The 16,228-nt window shown below is 59.4% G+C and overlaps 1 protein-coding gene across 1 annotated transcript in view; it reads left to right on the plus strand.

Annotated features, from left to right (window-relative positions):
* The window catches only part of NDUFA10 (NADH:ubiquinone oxidoreductase subunit A10), a 51,837-nt gene extending 38,109 nt beyond the window's left edge, over positions 1-13,728 (plus strand). Inside the window, exon 10 of the mRNA XM_019445347.2 lies at positions 13,321-13,728. Within this exon, the coding sequence (XP_019300892.1) occupies positions 13,321-13,389 (69 nt within the window). The 3' untranslated portion in view covers positions 13,390-13,728. The remainder of the gene's footprint in view (positions 1-13,320) is intronic.
* The last annotated feature ends 2,500 nt before the right edge of the window (positions 13,729-16,228 follow it).

Raw genomic sequence — 16,228 nt, forward strand, 5'->3', positions numbered from 1 at the left:
CCGTGTCTCTCTGTGCTCAACAGGTGTTTGCCTGGTGAACCCCCAGGACAGGACTCGTTCAGTGCCCGACCCGCAGGGCATAGAAGGGAGACCTGGCTGGTGAAGGAACTCCGTCTAATGTTATCATCCGAGAATCCCAGGCAGAAGGTGCACTCGGGCATCTCGGGAGCACGAAGATACTGTGAGCACTGACGGCTTACCCCTGACGCTGGCTGTCGTCCCTCCCCCCAAACCGTCATCATTTTACACTCGCTCACTCACCGCTCGGCAAATGTTTATTGTGCCGGGCACTGTTGTAAGCGTCGGGGCCACATCTGGGACTAGAACAAAAGCTTGCTCTCAAGGAGCCTGCATCCTGGTTGGGGGAAGGCGGGACAGACGATAAGCACGTATGTAGCAGGGCGTCTGAGTGCCGCGGGGCAGAGATGAAGCTGTCTCCGGTGGGAGCTGCTCTGAGAGAGGGCGCCCGCACGGGCAGGTGACCCCTGCACCTGCAGGCTGGGCACGGAGCCCCCGCCCGTGAAGCGGAGCCGGTGGGGCGGCAGGCGGAGCTGGAGGTGAGGTGGGAAGGTAGCAGGGCAGGGTCAGAGGGGGCTGGAGGCCGTGCTGTGAGGACTGGCCTGATGTGTTGGTGAGACCGGAAGCCAGCACGGTGTTTTGAGGGTGATCGCGTCTGTATTACGCGCGGGAAGGATCGCTCCGCTTGATGCGCTGGCCCTCGAGTGGGGGCAGGGAAGGGGGGTGTTTGAGGAGTCTGGGTGAGACGTGGTGGGGCCTGGCTCCCGTGCCCTTACCCGAGGGCCCCTTTCCCGCTACAGGTTTACAAGGAAAGACGCTGTTGTTGAAGGGTTCAAGTGCGGGAGAGTGGTCAAGGGAGGGCCGTGACCGCGGGGGCAGGCGCTGGGCGTGGTGTTTGTCTCACTGCGTTTCGTGTCTTCGAGCCGTGTCGTGGGTGTGGTGCCGGGTGCAGGTAGAGGCGACACTAGGACTCGTGCTCTGAAGCGGATTGGCGGTGACGTGCCAGCTGGGCGTTTGTAGGACACACAGCTGCTTGTTTTGACAGCGGGCTTCATTGTGGGGCCTCGGGCACACTTACTGATGGATCCTGTGTTAACTGAGTGAACCCAGAAAAGGCGTCTCACTAGAGAACTTTCCAGGACCAGCTGGACACCGAGGACGCCTGTCCCCTCTGCATGCTGGAGTGGCGCTCTCGTGTAACTGCCTGTCGGTCAGCCATCCTAGGGGACGCTCGTGGAAGCACGTCCGCCCAGCTTTGTAAAGCGTGAGGACCACTGGGGGCACAGTGGGGGCACAGGGTTCGCCCCCACCGAGCTCCTGTACCTGCTCCCACGCTGTGTTCTGGCCACTCAGCCAAAGCTTTTCAGCCCCGTTCTCCTTTTCAGGCTCACGCTTTCTGTTTTCATAACGTTTGGTCGCAGTCTGCAGTTACAGCGACAAGTACCATGGGCGTGGCTGTTTGAAGTAATGACCCGTTCCCCTCGGAGGGTGGGGGGCAGGGGAAGTACCATGGCCCCCGGAGGAGCTGCCCCTTCCCCGCAGCGTGTGGGCCCGGGGCCTGGGCCAACAGGAGCCGCCGCGGGAGGAGGGGCGGGGGAGGAGGGCTGGTGAGGCGGAGGAGCCCCCGGAGCCGGCCCGGCCCCCGAGGCCGAGGGCACGGCGCCTGTGTCGGTGCTGTGGGAAGGTCGGGGTGGTGCGGGCTGCTGGCCCTCGACCGAGAGTTTGGGCAGAGCGGTGGCAGCGGGCTTTCCCATATTTTGTTCTATCTCGAAAGGCCGAGATCTCAGTGTTTTTGTAGCACAAGGGCAAGAGCCAGCAGGAAGTGAGGGAGAAGGTACGGGAGGGTGGGCGCAGCAGGTGGGCAGAGACTGCAGGGGTGCAGAAGGGGTCGCCGGCCCACCGAGCAGGTGTGGCCGCCCTCAGGGCCGTGGGCACAGTGCGCAGGCGGGCCCCAGTGCCTGCAGGAGCGGTCGCCCTGAGCGGGAGTGGACACCACTTCGTGAGATCTGGTGGGTGAGGCTCTTGTCGCGCCAGAGACCCCTGCCGGTGGGCCGCTGGCCCAGTAGAGGACCTGCCTGTGGGGGGCACGGTGCCCGACAGGTTCCGTCCAGCTTCAGGAGAGGACAAGAAGAGGTAGAACGGACTTTCGTCAGTCCTTTATGCTGAACCGTGGGCTTCACTTGGGATTACTGTCTACAAGAAAGCCTCTGAGCTGAGTTTTAGACTCACCTTTAGGGAAAGGTGGGGCTCAGAGATCAGCTCCGGTGGCACCCTCCTAAGGAAGGGCGTCAAGGGCGGAAGTCTGGGGTGATGGTTAGGAAGACGCCGTCCTGGCTGGCGAGGGCCTTCTGTTGGCAGACAGCGGGTACGCAGCAGGGCCCAGATCCTCCGAGGGCCTTGGCGCCCTCCTGGTGGTCGGCAGTGAGAAGGAGAGGGGCTCTGAGGGGACGGCTGGGGTGCAGGCTGGAGGGTCCCGGGGCAGGGGTGAGAGCTGAGAGGCAGGGCTGACGGGGAGGCTGCAGTACGAGGCCGGCCAGTTGTGAGCTGTGGGCGAGGCCCCGTGCTGCTGCCGCAGGAAGGCACCGTTGTCGTTATTCCCATTTGTAAACGAACCGCCTGGCACAGAGGTTATCTGCGATTGGGGGTGGAGGTTCCCGGAGGACGCACTGGGGCTGCGTCCCGTCAGCCAGCCCTTCGGGCACAGCAGCCACACGGGGGCCGCCGGGGTGGCCGGCGTGCAGGCGCGTGTGCGTGAGCATTTCCGGCTTAGCTGTGTCGTGACCTGGGGGTGCGGACTAGTGAAGACAGACCTGAGATCTCACAGGAATAGGATTTTTTAGTTTTCGTCTGGTTTTGTTGATCCTGTGACCTCGGTGTTTGCTCAGCTCTGTCGCTGGCTGGGGTCCGGGTCCTTTCGGGTGCCTGCCACACTCCGGGTGACTGCCTGTCTCCAGTTTCTCCCGAAGTGATGTTTGCAGAGGGGCACGCGTGCCTGGAGTCTGAGATTACCCATCCATGCTCTTTCTGTTCGCCCGGCCCCCTTCGGTACTTGGAACGGCCGGGGCCTGCTCGGGGGGTGCTGATGTGTGCGTAGCAGCCTGCTAACTTTTGAAAGTCATTTTTCAGACACTGTATTGGGTCACTTTTTATTTCCGTGCAGCCCTTCCTTAGGGCAGACAAGCTGTGAATTGGTTTCCACTTTACCGATTCAGTGTCTTTTCAATTTAGGGAGGCCAGATGCCGTTAAGATACGGCGCTCCCTCCACCCATCCGATTGTGTCCAAGACAGTTGCTAGGACAACGGTCTTCTGCTTCCTCTCCTGCTTTTATCTCTCCACTGTCTCAAGTTGTCTTCACCGCAGCACCAAGTGACCCATGTTTCAGAACAGAGACGGTCAGTCACTCCAGTATGCCAACACCGCGTGCTCTCGCTCCTGTGAGATTCCCTTTGATAAAGACAGACGTGCGGTGACCAGGAGCCGTAGCATCCGTTCACGTGAACACGCTGGGGAGGAGAGGTGCGGACGTTTAATTGTTCTGCGCTTCCTCTCGGCGCGTAAGCCTCAGTTAGAACTTAATCTGCTGCGTGTGTCTGTGTCCGAGTGCAGATTCTCAGCGTGGACGTTGTTTAGTTGAGCGCGTGGAGTGCTCTCCAGCCTGCCCTTCGCCCGTCGGGGCTGGAAGACGCACCGAGACGTGCGCTGCGAGTGCCCCTGCGCACGCTGCCCGGAGAGCGCGTCCCCGAGACTCCGCATCGGTCCGCGTGCCCCGCGACTTCGAGTCCCGCGTGTGAGCATAACACGTGTCCCCCGGAGAAGACCGCGAGTGCACGAGGCGGGCTTTCCACCAGGTGCTTTCCTCTGAGTGAAACTGCGGATTGTCACGCGTTATCCGAGGCTCTGCTGGCGGCAGGTCACGGGGAGACGCCTTAGCACGCAGCCTGACAAAGCCCGGGCGCCCGGACTTGGCGGTGCGCTCAGTCGATACTTTCGTTTTAGGGTTTCTAGAAAGAATACTGTTTTCAGGTATTTAAGCGAGTGCTTGAGTTAGGGCCTTTTCCACTCACTGCTCACGCGAGTCCTTGCAAACACACGATTCTGTGGTGCTTCTGGCAGTGGATTTGGCCGCTGAGTGTGGATGTGTTTGTAACAGGCTGTGGTGTTTGTGCTAAAGATAGAAGGCACTTGTTCTTTAAAAGATGGCTTTTGAAAATTGTCTTTGATGAATTGAGATTTTGAGGGGGGGGTTGATTTCAGAGTTTCATCCTTGATTTATGCTTAGCAGTAATGGAAAATCAGGAAGATTGTATATCAGAGAAGTGATTCTACTAAATAATTTCTACCACGCTCTTTGAAATTAATGAAAAATTCTTAGAGTCCATTAGCATTTCTACGTAATAATGGGAAGCAGAGATCGGAAGTTGGAATCCCGGGGTCACTCCAGACTTACCGAGCCGGCAGAGCATCTGGAAAGAGCAGAGTCCGTCGTAGCCGGTATCACCCACGTCCCGGCTCTCGTGGGGTGAGGCGGGTCCAATACAAGGAAGGCTTCATTTGATCTTTTTAAAAAAATTCACCTCCCGACAGTAATACAACAAAGGATTTGAGGCCAGAATTCCTCCTGCCTGTGTTCTAGTTCTCTGGAGAGCCGCTAAGAGACTGTGAGCCTCAGTGAGCGCCCCGCGGTGACCGCTGAGAGCCAGGGTTCCCGACCGGACTCTGCAGGAAACACGAGAGGAGGTGGGAAAGCCTGGGCGTCCACCCTCCCAGGCCAGAGTGGAGCGGGGACCGTGCCCCGACACACGCCCAGGCGTCTCTATTCTAGAAACTTAAGCGGCACAGCATGATACACCAGGACTGGCAGATAAACAATAAATCGGAGGGAGTGAATGGAATTTGGTAAAACTCAGGAAAGGCAGCATGTGGTCGAGAGAGACAAAGCTACTATATCATTTTCCAGAGTTAGCAGCGGGGAGGACTTCCTGTCTGCTAACCCGCTCCCGGTGTCCCGGAAGATGATCCTGGACTTGAGACCCGCGGTTCTAGCCTGCCGCTTGCAGCCCGGCGGCTCGGGCAGGTCACGTAACATCTTGTCAAGCAGGGACGGCACCCGCCTGCCCCTCGTGGCGTCGGGACGTGTGAGGCGGTGCCGGCGGCGGGACTCAGTGACCATCGCTGGCGTCGATAAGTAGGCCGGTGACTGCCCTGGGCGTCGCTTTGAGACGAGTGCCAGGAGGAGAGTCTGCGGACGGGTGCAGGGGCTCCCAGGGGACAGGGAGGGCTCGTGGAGAGAGGGGCAGGAGCCGGGGAGGAAGAGCGGCCCGGGGAGGCACCCCAGAAGAGCAGGAGCGAAGAAGAGGCAGAGGCCCGGACAGCCAGTCGTCAGCTGCTCCCTCGGGGAGGTGCCTGTGCGGGAGGTGGGGCCGGCTCTGTTCCCCCGAGCACCAGTGTTCTAGTCTCTGTCACAGACGGGGGCCAGGGCACTTCCTTCCCGGGAGGTGGTGATGGAGCAGGCCTGGGGGGGAGGGAGGGGGAAGCAGGGCTGCAGGAGCCGGAGCCTGGCCCAGAGAGGGCCGCACAGTGAGCGACTGGGGAGAGGCGAGGTCTCTTCCTGCTGGGAACCTGCTCTCCAGCGCCACGCGTCGACGCTGTAGCACGTGAGGGTCAGATTTGCATCGTTTTCTCTTTTCCTGCTGCTTTTGGCTTGGTTGATAATGGTCTATACTTCTGTTTTATTTCCGCTGTTGACTCAAAGGCTACACCCGTCTCACCGTTAATGACCGCTCCGGGCCGCTCCAGCGCACGCCTGTCCCTCGCCACCGGCTGCCCGCGAGCGGCCCGTCCTGTCCTGCCAGGCCACGCGGAACGCAGGTGCCTCACGGGGGCGCCTCCCGCCCAGCTCCTCCCGCCTCTGCCGGGTTGCTCCCCTGCATTTCACGTTACCCGTGTCGGTAGCTCGTGACCTGTTGCCGTTGTTTCAGCTTCAAACGGTCAGTTCTCTGTGAAACAAGTGAGAGGTTCCTCGTGACCCGCCACCCGCCCCGTCGCTCCCTTCTCTGGCGCGCTCGCGCTCTGCGGTCCCAGGCCTCCGTCTGGCGGCTCTCTCGTGTGGCCTGAGCCGCCTCCGTCGCTGCTGCTTACAGCAGGGGTCTGCTGGCAGCGCGTCCTGTGAGCTCTTGCTTGAAGAACGAGAAGAACCAGCTTCAGCTGCACTTTCACAGACACGGGCGCCCGGAGAAGAATCCCGGGTTGGCGCGCGTCCCCCCCCCCCCCGACCCGCTGAGGCCCCATGGATCCTGGCCACACGGCTTCCGTGGACGAGTGTGAGGTCCTGCTTGCCCGCGGCCCTTGTGCCTCTTGCTCTCTGTCTTTGTCACCGCTTCCCAGCCGCTTCGTCACGACGCGCCTCCGCGAGCCGTCGTGTCCCGCCTGTGCGCGGCGCTCTCTCGGTCTCCGTAGCATCTGTGAGCACGCTTGGGCGCTGTTGCCCCGGGTGTTGTTTCTCACCCCTTCTGGGGCTCCGTGCACAGACGTTGTCCGACTTGACGGTGACCCAGAGGTCACCGAGATTCTGTTTTGGGCCTTTTTGTCTCTGTGCCTTACTTTCGGTTCCCCGTTTCCTCGTGTGTGTGAGACACGCTGCCAGTTCCCTTGTGTTCGTTTGGGCCCTCCGAGGAACAGAAGCCAAGATGGGATTAAATTGCCCAGACTGTTGGGAGACACCCGTGAGGAGTAAAGGGGAGAGATGCGAGCTGCAGGGGGAGCCTTTAGTCCTCCGCTGCGTGCCGTCCGTGACCGGAGAGGGACGGGAGGAGCGTGGTGTAGCAGCCGTGCAGGATGGACCTGGCCAGGTGGACGAGGGAGAGTCCCACGGCCCCCACAGACGGGCTGGCCTGGACCCTCTGTGGCTCTGAGCTGAGGGCCGAGCGCCTTACCAGGGCGTGGCCTCGGTGCGAATGGGGTGGTGGACCACAGGGTCGGCACGGGGGCGGTGGGGACATCTGAGCCGCACGCTGCTGTGACCACCACCCCCGTCACGTGGAATCTTATTTCAGAAATCCCATTTTCTTTTAACCCTAGGATTTTTATTTGTTTCTTTTTATGTTTTCTAGTTTTCTCATTATTTTCATTTTTCACTTAATTCCTTCAGGAGGTTGAATATTTTTATCATAGCTGTTTTAACGGTCTTGTTTCGTAATCCGTCATCGTCATTGTCTGACGATTTGTCTGAGCCTAATTTGTTTTCGCCCCTAATTTGTTTTCCCCTGGTTACAGGTTATGTTTTCTTTCTTTCTTTCTTTTTTTCTTTCTTTCTTTCTTTCTTTCTTTCTTTCTTTCTTTCTTTCTTTCTTTCTTTCTTTCTTTCTTTCTTTCTTTCCTTCTTTCCTTCTTTCTTTCCTTCTTTCTTTCTTTCTTTCTTTCTTTCCTTCCTTCTTTCCTTCTTTCTTTCTTTCCTTCTTTCTGTTTATATTTGAGAGAGAGCAAGCGGGGAAGGGGCAGAGAGAAGGAGAGAGAGAATTCCAAGCAGACTCCACCTTGCCAGCACAGAGCCCGATACGGGGCTTGAACTCACAAACCGGGAGATCACAACCTGAGCCGCAACCAAGATTCAGACTCTCAACCGACTGAGCCACCAGGCGCCCCAAGTTACATTTTCCCCTTCACGTGTCTAGAGACTTTTCATTGGTTGCTCTGTGTTGTTAGTTCTACGTTTTTGAGTACTGGATTTTGTTTTATTCCTCTGAAGAGTGTTAGAACGTTTACTCTGCCAACCGGAGGTGACTGCAAATCAGTTTAACAAGCTTTTGGGGTTTGATACCTTAGCTTTTTGGTGAGTCTCAGGTAGCCTGACTTCTAGGGAAGGATTAGCCCGATACGTGGGCGTGGCGGGCCTTGGCTGCCTGGAGCTCAGTCACTCACGGCCTGAGGGGAGCACCTTGCAGAAATGCTCTTTCCCTCGGGTGGCCCTCTGCCTGCCTCCGGGAGCGTCATCTCACGCGTGCACGGACGTGCCCAGCCGCAGACCCAGTGGGTCACTGCGATGAGCCTCTTTCCTCGCCCGGGGCCTCCCTTCTGGCTCTCTGCCCACAGATGCTAGCCACCCTGACCTGTCTGTCCTGGTGTGAATTGGTCCGGTGGCTCTCACGTGGTCCATCCTCAGTGGCAGAGCACATATGGCCGCTCACCGGGCCCCTCACCCGGCCCCTCTCTCGGGCACGTACCCTCACTGCCCCCCTCTCCTGGGCACATACGGCCGCTCACCCGGCCCCTCTCTGGGCATAGAGGCGCCACAGTCAGTCTGCAGACAAGCGGCATGACCGACTTCCAGCCAAACCTTGTTTTCCCCGAGCACAGTCGTCAGGCTGGAGGTGGTCTTCGGGTCCCGGCACTAGGCCGTCCCCGGCACTGGGCCCGCGGCCTGTGTTAAGTGCACAAGGACACGTGGAAGCCCAGAATCGCCCCCGCGGGGCAAGCAGCGGCGTCACAATCTGGGCCGGTGGCTTCCGCGCCTGCTGAGTGCTGTGTCAGCATCCGTCTGCTCACCGTTTATGTGCCCTCGAGTGAGCAGCCCCCCTTCTACAAGTGTACCTGAAACACGGAAACCTGGAGGCACGCGTCGAAGATGGTTTCTCTCCAGGAAAGCCTCACGGAGCAGGTTGGCCCACGGGCTGCACACGGGAGGCAGTTGTGGCCGGTGGCCTAGTGAGTGGGAACGGAGTCGGAGCCGGAAGACGTGGGTTCGGATCCTAGTGCCGTGCACACTCTAGCTGTTTATCCCTGGGCTACTTAGCCTTTCTTTTAGAGAGAGAAGAGAAAGGACTGCGTGTGCCATGAGCTTCAGAAGGCGTGGAGTGTGCAGTTAGCTCAGCTCTCCCTCCTTGGCCCCCGGCCCCTGGGCCCCTAAGAGGCAGCCTGTGAGAAGTTTCTTTTGAACGTCCCCTTCCAGGGGTCGTGTGCTAGCAGTGCGCGCGTGTGTGCGTACTTTTGTGCCTGTGTGCGTGCACGCGCGTGTGTGTGTGTACGTGCGTGTGCCTGTGTGCGTATATGCACGCGTGTGTGCATACACGTGTGCGTGCAAGTGTATGCGTGCGTGTGCGTGTGTGTACATGCCTTGTGTGTGCATACGTGTGTGTGCAAGCGTGCGTGGGGGGGGGGGGCTGTCCAGTAAGCTGTCGTGTGCTGTTTGCCAGGAGGATCAGGGATCTCACAGTTCCCACCGTTATAAATGTTAGTTTAAATTACACACGACCCTCTGACACGCAGATTTTGTACAATTAAATAATTTGGGGAAATCGGGAATGATTTTGCAAATACGTACTTTGGTATTCGTGTCTTTTCCCATCTCTTCCGTGCCAATCAAGATGATGCCAGTGGGAACAAGACCTGGGCCTGGGGAGGAAACCACTGAGCTGCGGACAGCCTCGGATGCCCACGTCCTCGGTCTCTGGACTGCGAGGCTGTGCGCCCCCCGACACCCCGAGGAGGGCTGCCCAGGGGGAGCTCGGGTGGAAGGCCACCCTCCCGCCTCCTCCGGGACATCAGTGCCCTCTCTGTGCCACTCACCCGAGCCTCCTGCTTGTTCCTGGCTCTTCCCAGTGCCCAGCCCCGATCGCCAGGTTTACGGGGGCACTGAGCCCACTCATCACGGAGAGCCCCAGGGGTGGGCCGTGGTGAGAGCCACTCACCACGATATCGGGCACCAGGCAGCTTGGCCACTTTTCTGGAAGAGTTTGTGTTTGTGGTTTGCTGCAGTGTTTTCTTAAGGAAATTCACTTTTTGATTTTTTTTTTTTTTAATGTGTATTTTGAGAGAGAGCACGCGTGCACACATGAGCAGGAGAGGGGCAGGGACAGAGGATTCCAAGCAGGTTCTGCGCTGTCAGCGCAGGGCCTGACGTGGGGCTTGATCTCAGGAACCTTGAGATCATGGCCTGAGCCGAGATCAAATCGGATGCTTAACCGACTGAGCCCCCCGCTCAGGCGCCCCTAAACTTTTTGATTTTTAATGGTAAATGGAAAAGGTGGGGAAACAAATTCCTGAGAGTATTAAACCGGCACAGCGCCGTGACTTCAGAGGACAGGTGCGTGCAAGATTATCCTCAGCTCACATGTCCCACGTGGAATTTCGGAGAGGGAGCGCTGAAGGCTTGAGTTCCTAGGCCGCCTTCCTCCCTCCCTCGCCCCGTGCACACGCAGCGGTCCTCAGGCCCGGTCAGCAGGTGGCCCCCCACACTTCACAGGTAACGCTTCATGGGATGTTTTCAGGGTGAAGAGGGGGCCTTCCGCTAGTCAAAATTTCTTCTAAGATACTTTCCCGTGCACGAAGAACAAACTAAGACCAGAAGTAAGTTCAGCTGGGAGAACCAGAAAACAAACCGGAACATCAGCGGCTTGAGGAAGATGGGTGGTCATTTGTCCCGTACAGGCTGGACGCTTATACTCGGGAGGCGCTGGGCGGCTCCTGTCTACAGAGTAGTCCCGGCTAGCGGCCCCGTCACCGAGGGGGTGGCCCTCATCCGGGGATGCGCACCTACAAGCCCGTGTGCTCTTAAGGGGTGGCCGGGCCCGGGGAGGTGTCGCTCTGGTGTCGGTTCCTGAGCGGTGTCGCTGCGGGGCTGTTTTCTCACATGACGAATGTGAACTGGGTTCTGCTGGTTTGCAGGTTGATTTAAATGAGCAGACGCAGCTATGAAGTAACGTGTAAGCGGCTTATCTTGTGCCCGCGCGGTGTGAAATGTTCCGGATGGAAACGCCCCCTGGGGTCTCTGTTGGCTTACGTGCACTGGAAGGGGACCCTGAGGCTCTGGAATCAAAGGCCAGTGAAACAGCGCCCTGAGATGTCCAGGGAGCAGGCTTCACGGGGCAGTTAGTAGATCCTGGCCGGACTCGGCAGGTTTGACGTGCTGCTAGTTTTTATTTGCTCCGTGGTGGGAAATTGGATTTGCGAAGAGGAGGACAGAGCCAGCTGTCGCCTGCCCAGCCTGTGCTCAGCAGGTGCTGCCATGAGGGCCCGTGTGGCAGACGCCAGCACGAAGGACACCTTGACCTCAGAAACCCGGGGGCTCAGCCGCGCGGGTTGCCGCAGGGTCGGGCGGGTCAGAGCCTCAGCGCTCTTGCGCGGAGACGCCAGCGTTGTGTTGTTCGCCTGTGGCGCTGCGGCGGGTGCTCAGAGAGAGGCCGTCTTCCGGCAGGTGCGCGCTCCTTTCCTGCTGCGGCTTGGTGCCCGGACGGCCGTTTGCTGGGTGTTTCCGGATGGCGCCCGGCCTGCCCTCCCTCCCTGTTCTTGCCCTCCGTGGGCCGCCTGCTGGGTGGCGGGGGCCTGCCCGTGGATCTCCGCACGGCCCTGTCTCTGGAGCCTCGGACCCAGCCTTCCAGGGCCCCACACCATCTCCACGAGGTGCCCGGGGCTGCTCCCGTGCGGTGTCCACAGCCCGGCGGGGGCCCCCTTCCCCGGGGACGTCGCCTGTCCTCCCCCTGCTCCCCTCTATTTACCCAGGACCTTGAGCCCTTCGGGCCCAAGGAGGCCAGAACGGTGTCGGTCCCCGCGGCCCTCGCCCGCGGCACTCCCTGCACCTGCTCCAGCCCAGCGACCACCTTACACCCAAGCGCTTGTCGGAACCAGAGAGCAGAAGAGCTCACCTCTTCCTGCCGCTTCCGAGTCCCGTAGCTCGCACAGCGGCCCCGGGCGCCCGCCTCTCCCCGGGGTGTCCCCCGTTCTCCGCGCCGGGCTGGCCCGCAGCGCCGCCGTGGGCTGTGGGCGTGTCGCGCGTGCTCCCTTGCCAGTCTGCCCCCAAGACTCTCAACTCCTGGAGAGCTGGGTCTTGTCCTTTGTTTTCCTCTTGTGTTCCCGGAGTGCTCGTGGCACCTGGGTAGGGCCCCGTTAGCAGGGTACCCCGGGCCTGGAAGTAGAGATGGCCCACGCGTGTCTCCTCTACCTGTGTGCCAGCTCCCTGCTCACCCCTCCCGCCAGTGCCCCGGTGGCCGGACCTCCGCGGCCGCTACAGAATCCCCCCGCAAACCTGAGGCTCCGGTAGCCAGGAGAGAACGTGGGCCGGGGGCCTCAGAGCTGGTCGTCAGGGCTGTCTGGCCTTGGGAATGGCGTTCAGGGCCTTCACGGACACGCTGCCCACATGCCCCTCAGTGGTTCCCCTCGCTGTGGCTGCAGGTGGATGCCTTTTGCTGATCAGGATAAAGGAAAGACTGATTTATTTTAGTTTATTTTTTTAAGTTTATTTTGAGCGTGAGAGTGATCACAGGAGGGGCAGAGAGAGAGGAGGAGAGAGAATCCCAGGCAGGCCCCATGCCCATAGCGTGTCAGGCTCGAACTCCCGAACCGTGACATTGTGACCTGAGCCAAAACCAAGAGTCAGACACTTAACCAACTGAACCACCCAGGTGCCTGTGGCTTATTTATTTTTTAATACTTCAGTACTATGTGCAAAATTTGGAAGAGTTTTGCATGTAGCGTGTACAGATCTTTCCACATCAATGTGAAAATATGAAAAAGAAAATTCAGTATTTTGTTCCCATTTACGTAACTTGAAAAACATGCTGTATCTGAGTGTTTCCCTGCCTGCGCAGCGCGTCCCTCGGGTCTGGGTGAGCCACACGCAGCTCCGTCGCGAGGCCACCCTGTGGCTGGTGCTGCCTTTTGTGGCCACTCAGGGCCGGCGAGCCCTCGTCTCGATGCAGACTCCTTTGCCTGCGGGGCTGGGCTCGCGTCTGCGTGGCACGGTCTCTCTGCCCTGCATCCCCCGTCTGTGCCCCTGACTTCCCTCGGGTACACGGCGGGCGGGCCGGCAGGAGACCTCCCTCCTCCCGGCCCCGTTGCTCCCCCGACAAACAGCCCTCCTGGGTCCAGCCGCTCCCCCACCCCTGCTCCTGGAGGTTCCCACTGAGGTCGGGCCTGACGGTTCACCCGCTTCCTTAACCTGCCCACATAGGTGGCGGAGGGCGGAGGGCCCCGCGTTAGCCTCACCCGAGGACTCACGAGAGTGTGTTGGTCCAGACTGTGCCCCCCGGAGGTGTGATTTCATTGGCAGGTTTTGCAGTGTCACCGTGTTTTTAAATCATGGCCGTCAAAGCCAGCCAGAGGCCGCCCCCAGGTCTGCTGGTTGCCGGAGCATGCCAGCCGGCCGAGCTCTCACCGGGGGCCTGTGTGACTCCCCTTGGAGCAGCACCCGTCATGGGGCGGGCCCCCTGGTCCTGCCGAGGAAGCTCGGACTCGAACAAGCTCTCGGGCGGGTGAGCCGGGGGCTCCGTGTTCCTTGTAAAGCATGTGACCGTGGCTTTCCCTCCCACAGCTGCCAGGACGCAGGTACTGCCCCGGGTACAATGCGGACGTGGGGGACAAGTGGATCTGGCTGAAGTGACGGACCCTCCTCCGTGGACTGCATCGCGATGACGGGGACACTTCCGGTCTGCCTCACTCGTGGGGTCCCTGCAGCCTACTCGGGGGGAGGGGTGGGTGAGCCGGAACCAGGCCGCCTGTAGTGTAGCTGCTGGGGGACCGGGAGCCTCTAGTGTTTGGAAGGCGGGAATCTTGTAGCTTTGGGAATGATCCAGAATTATCACCGGGGAAATAAATCTGCTATTAAAGACCAGATGTTACTAGATGTTACTAGAAGAATTCCCTTTCATTGCAGCCGTGTTCAGTGTCATGCAGATTTTGTACCTGTCTTCACACTTCAAGAAATAAAAATAAAACTGTTTCCGTGGCATTTGCCTCCGTCACACGTCTGCACACGCACACGTCACATACATGTACGTGCACACACGTGTCTGCCTGCACTTCACCGACCGTGAGCTTTGATGCATTTGGTTTATTCAGTCAGAGGCGAGGACACAGAGGGCCCCTGAGGCACTTAGCCGTCTGACCGGCCGTCTGGCTACTGCAGGGGGCACAGGAAACAGGCAGGGAAGAAATCACCGCCTGCTTCTAGAACCACCCGTTTCTTCTAAAAGACATGTCAGGAGACACACAGGAGGACCATCGTTGTAATTCCTCCGAAAGCAAAGCAACGAACTCTGTGTTGTCTTCAGAAACGAACATGGAAAGGGAAAATCCCGCTTCTCCACTGAGACGTGGAAAACTTCTTGCAGGCTCGTTGTAGAGTTCCGCGCGTCAGGGCCGCCGTGGGGCAGGTGCAAGTCGTGGATCCCGTTGAACCCAGGGCTCCCTCCTCGGAGCTGCACCCCGGCCACCTGCCACCTTTGAGACGTGGGAGACTGACGCGACGTGCAAGTTAACGTCCGGCTCCTGGCACCCCTCCCACCCGTCCAGCCCCGCCCACCCCTCCGGTGCTCCGCGGGCACACGGCCTGCCGTCCCGGGACTGGAGCCTGGGCAGTGCTCTTTGGGCCTGGTGGCCAGAGATCTGCTCTCCTGCCCTTCCCCCTCCTTCCCCTCCTGCTCCCCTCCTTTTCTTCCTTCTTTTCCCTTCCCTCCTTTCCCCTCACTTCCCCTCCCTGCCTCTCTCTTCCCCTCATCTCTCCCCTCCTCCTCCCTCCCTCCATCTACCCCTCTCCCTCCCCTCCCCTCCCCTTCTCTGCTTTCCTCTCCCTCCCTCCTCACACCTCTCCTCTCCTTCCCCTCCCTTCTCCCCTACTGCCCTCCCCTCCTCCCCTGCTCCCTCACCTCTCCTCTTTCCTTCCTTTCCCCTTCCCACCTTCCCTTTTATGGGGGTGGGAGGGGGTTAACAACTGAAAATAAAGTTTCCCAGCAGCATGTGACTTGGAGTCAGACCTCAGTGTTGAAGCTTCGCGGTTCCCTGAGAAACGCCGCCTTCGTCGCCGCTCTGAAGGGTACGGGGCCAGTTGTGGGGCGTTTTCTGGACGAAGTGCCTCAGACCATTAAGGAGAGGAGGAAGGAAAAGAAAAACATCTAATTATCTTGGCTGTCCCTGGTGTCTCGGCCCTAACGAGCCCGCTCGCCACGTCGGCCTCCGCATCGCGCCGCTGCATCCCAGCTGGTGGCGGGGTCCGCTGTGCGGTCGGGCTTGGGTGGGAGCCGGCTCTGCACACGCGGACACGCCCTTCCCAGCTCGTGTGACAGCACCGACAGCACCGGCCGGAGTCCGCGTCTGGCCCCGCGGGCTGTGTGTGCCCTGCCGGCCCGCACACCGGGGCGTTGTGCTGAGCGAGGACCCGGTTCGCTTCTGGCGTCTCCTCTCCTGTGAACAGGCCGGAGAACAGCAAATAAACAGTGTCCAAGCCTCCTCTCCGGACAGAAACCCGGGGGAGGTTGGCAGACGCCCCTGTAGGATCTCCTGACTTCAGAGCACCCCATCATTTCGTTTCACAAAAGAAGCTTACCGCCCCCGAAAACCCCAGAGTTGAAATAAAACCCTGTGTTTTAAATACCCCGTGTCGGAATATTTGCTGCTTTGGGGACCAGGGCCTAAGTGTTGCAGCAACGTGGTTTTGTCTGCAGTTTTTCTTACGGGCGTGTGCGCGGACGGGAGAGTTTTGTGTTACGGAAAAAGTGCTGCTTTTTCTCTCAAGGACTTGTCTGTTCTACCGGCTCTTAGAAGCAGAAGGTTGCGAACACTGAGCTTCTTAAAGGGAGTCGGAGATACTCCTCGCGTCCTCTCTGCAGCCGCTGCCTCTGCCAGCCCTGCTCCTGCACAGGTGTGTGGCCGGAGCAGCCGGTGAGGGGACGCAGGTGTGCCAGAAGCCCCCGGTCACGTGGTGCTTCCATTTCAGAGACAAAGGAAACTCGTGTCTTCCTTGCCAAAAGCCACTGTGTCTGTCCAGAGTCCCATTTTTCCCCAAAGCCTGCCGGCTCCTGACTTGGCTTGGGGTCCTTCTGGGTCCTGTCTCCCAGTTGCCCATTTCTGGATTGCTTGTCGTTAGCGGTGCACATGTCAGAACAAAGGGGCCAGCCGGCAGCTGCTTTCTCGTAGGAAGGCACAGTCTGTGCTCACACTGGGGCAGATCTGCAGGACGTGGGGGGTTGGCAGGGTGGGGGTGGAGAGAAAGCCACAATTACTGTCACGCATTTGGGCTTGCACAGGGAAGGCTGTGTAGGCAGCAGCCCCTGGCTGGATGGTCAGGACCCGATGAATGGAAGAATGTACCCAAGTAATTCTAGGTTTTATACCTGGGTGGAAATAAAAGCTGGGGACCTGAGGCTTTGCTTTAGGGAAATCGGGAGCCCGAAAACGGAGGCAGAGATTCGCAGCAGTCACCCCCATCGAGAGGGAGCATCTCG

This window comes from Panthera pardus, unplaced genomic scaffold, assembly GCF_024362965.1.
Source record: "Panthera pardus isolate Hobbes unplaced genomic scaffold, ASM2436296v1 HiC_scaffold_10, whole genome shotgun sequence".
In the NCBI taxonomy this organism is placed as follows: domain Eukaryota; kingdom Metazoa; phylum Chordata; class Mammalia; order Carnivora; family Felidae; genus Panthera; species Panthera pardus.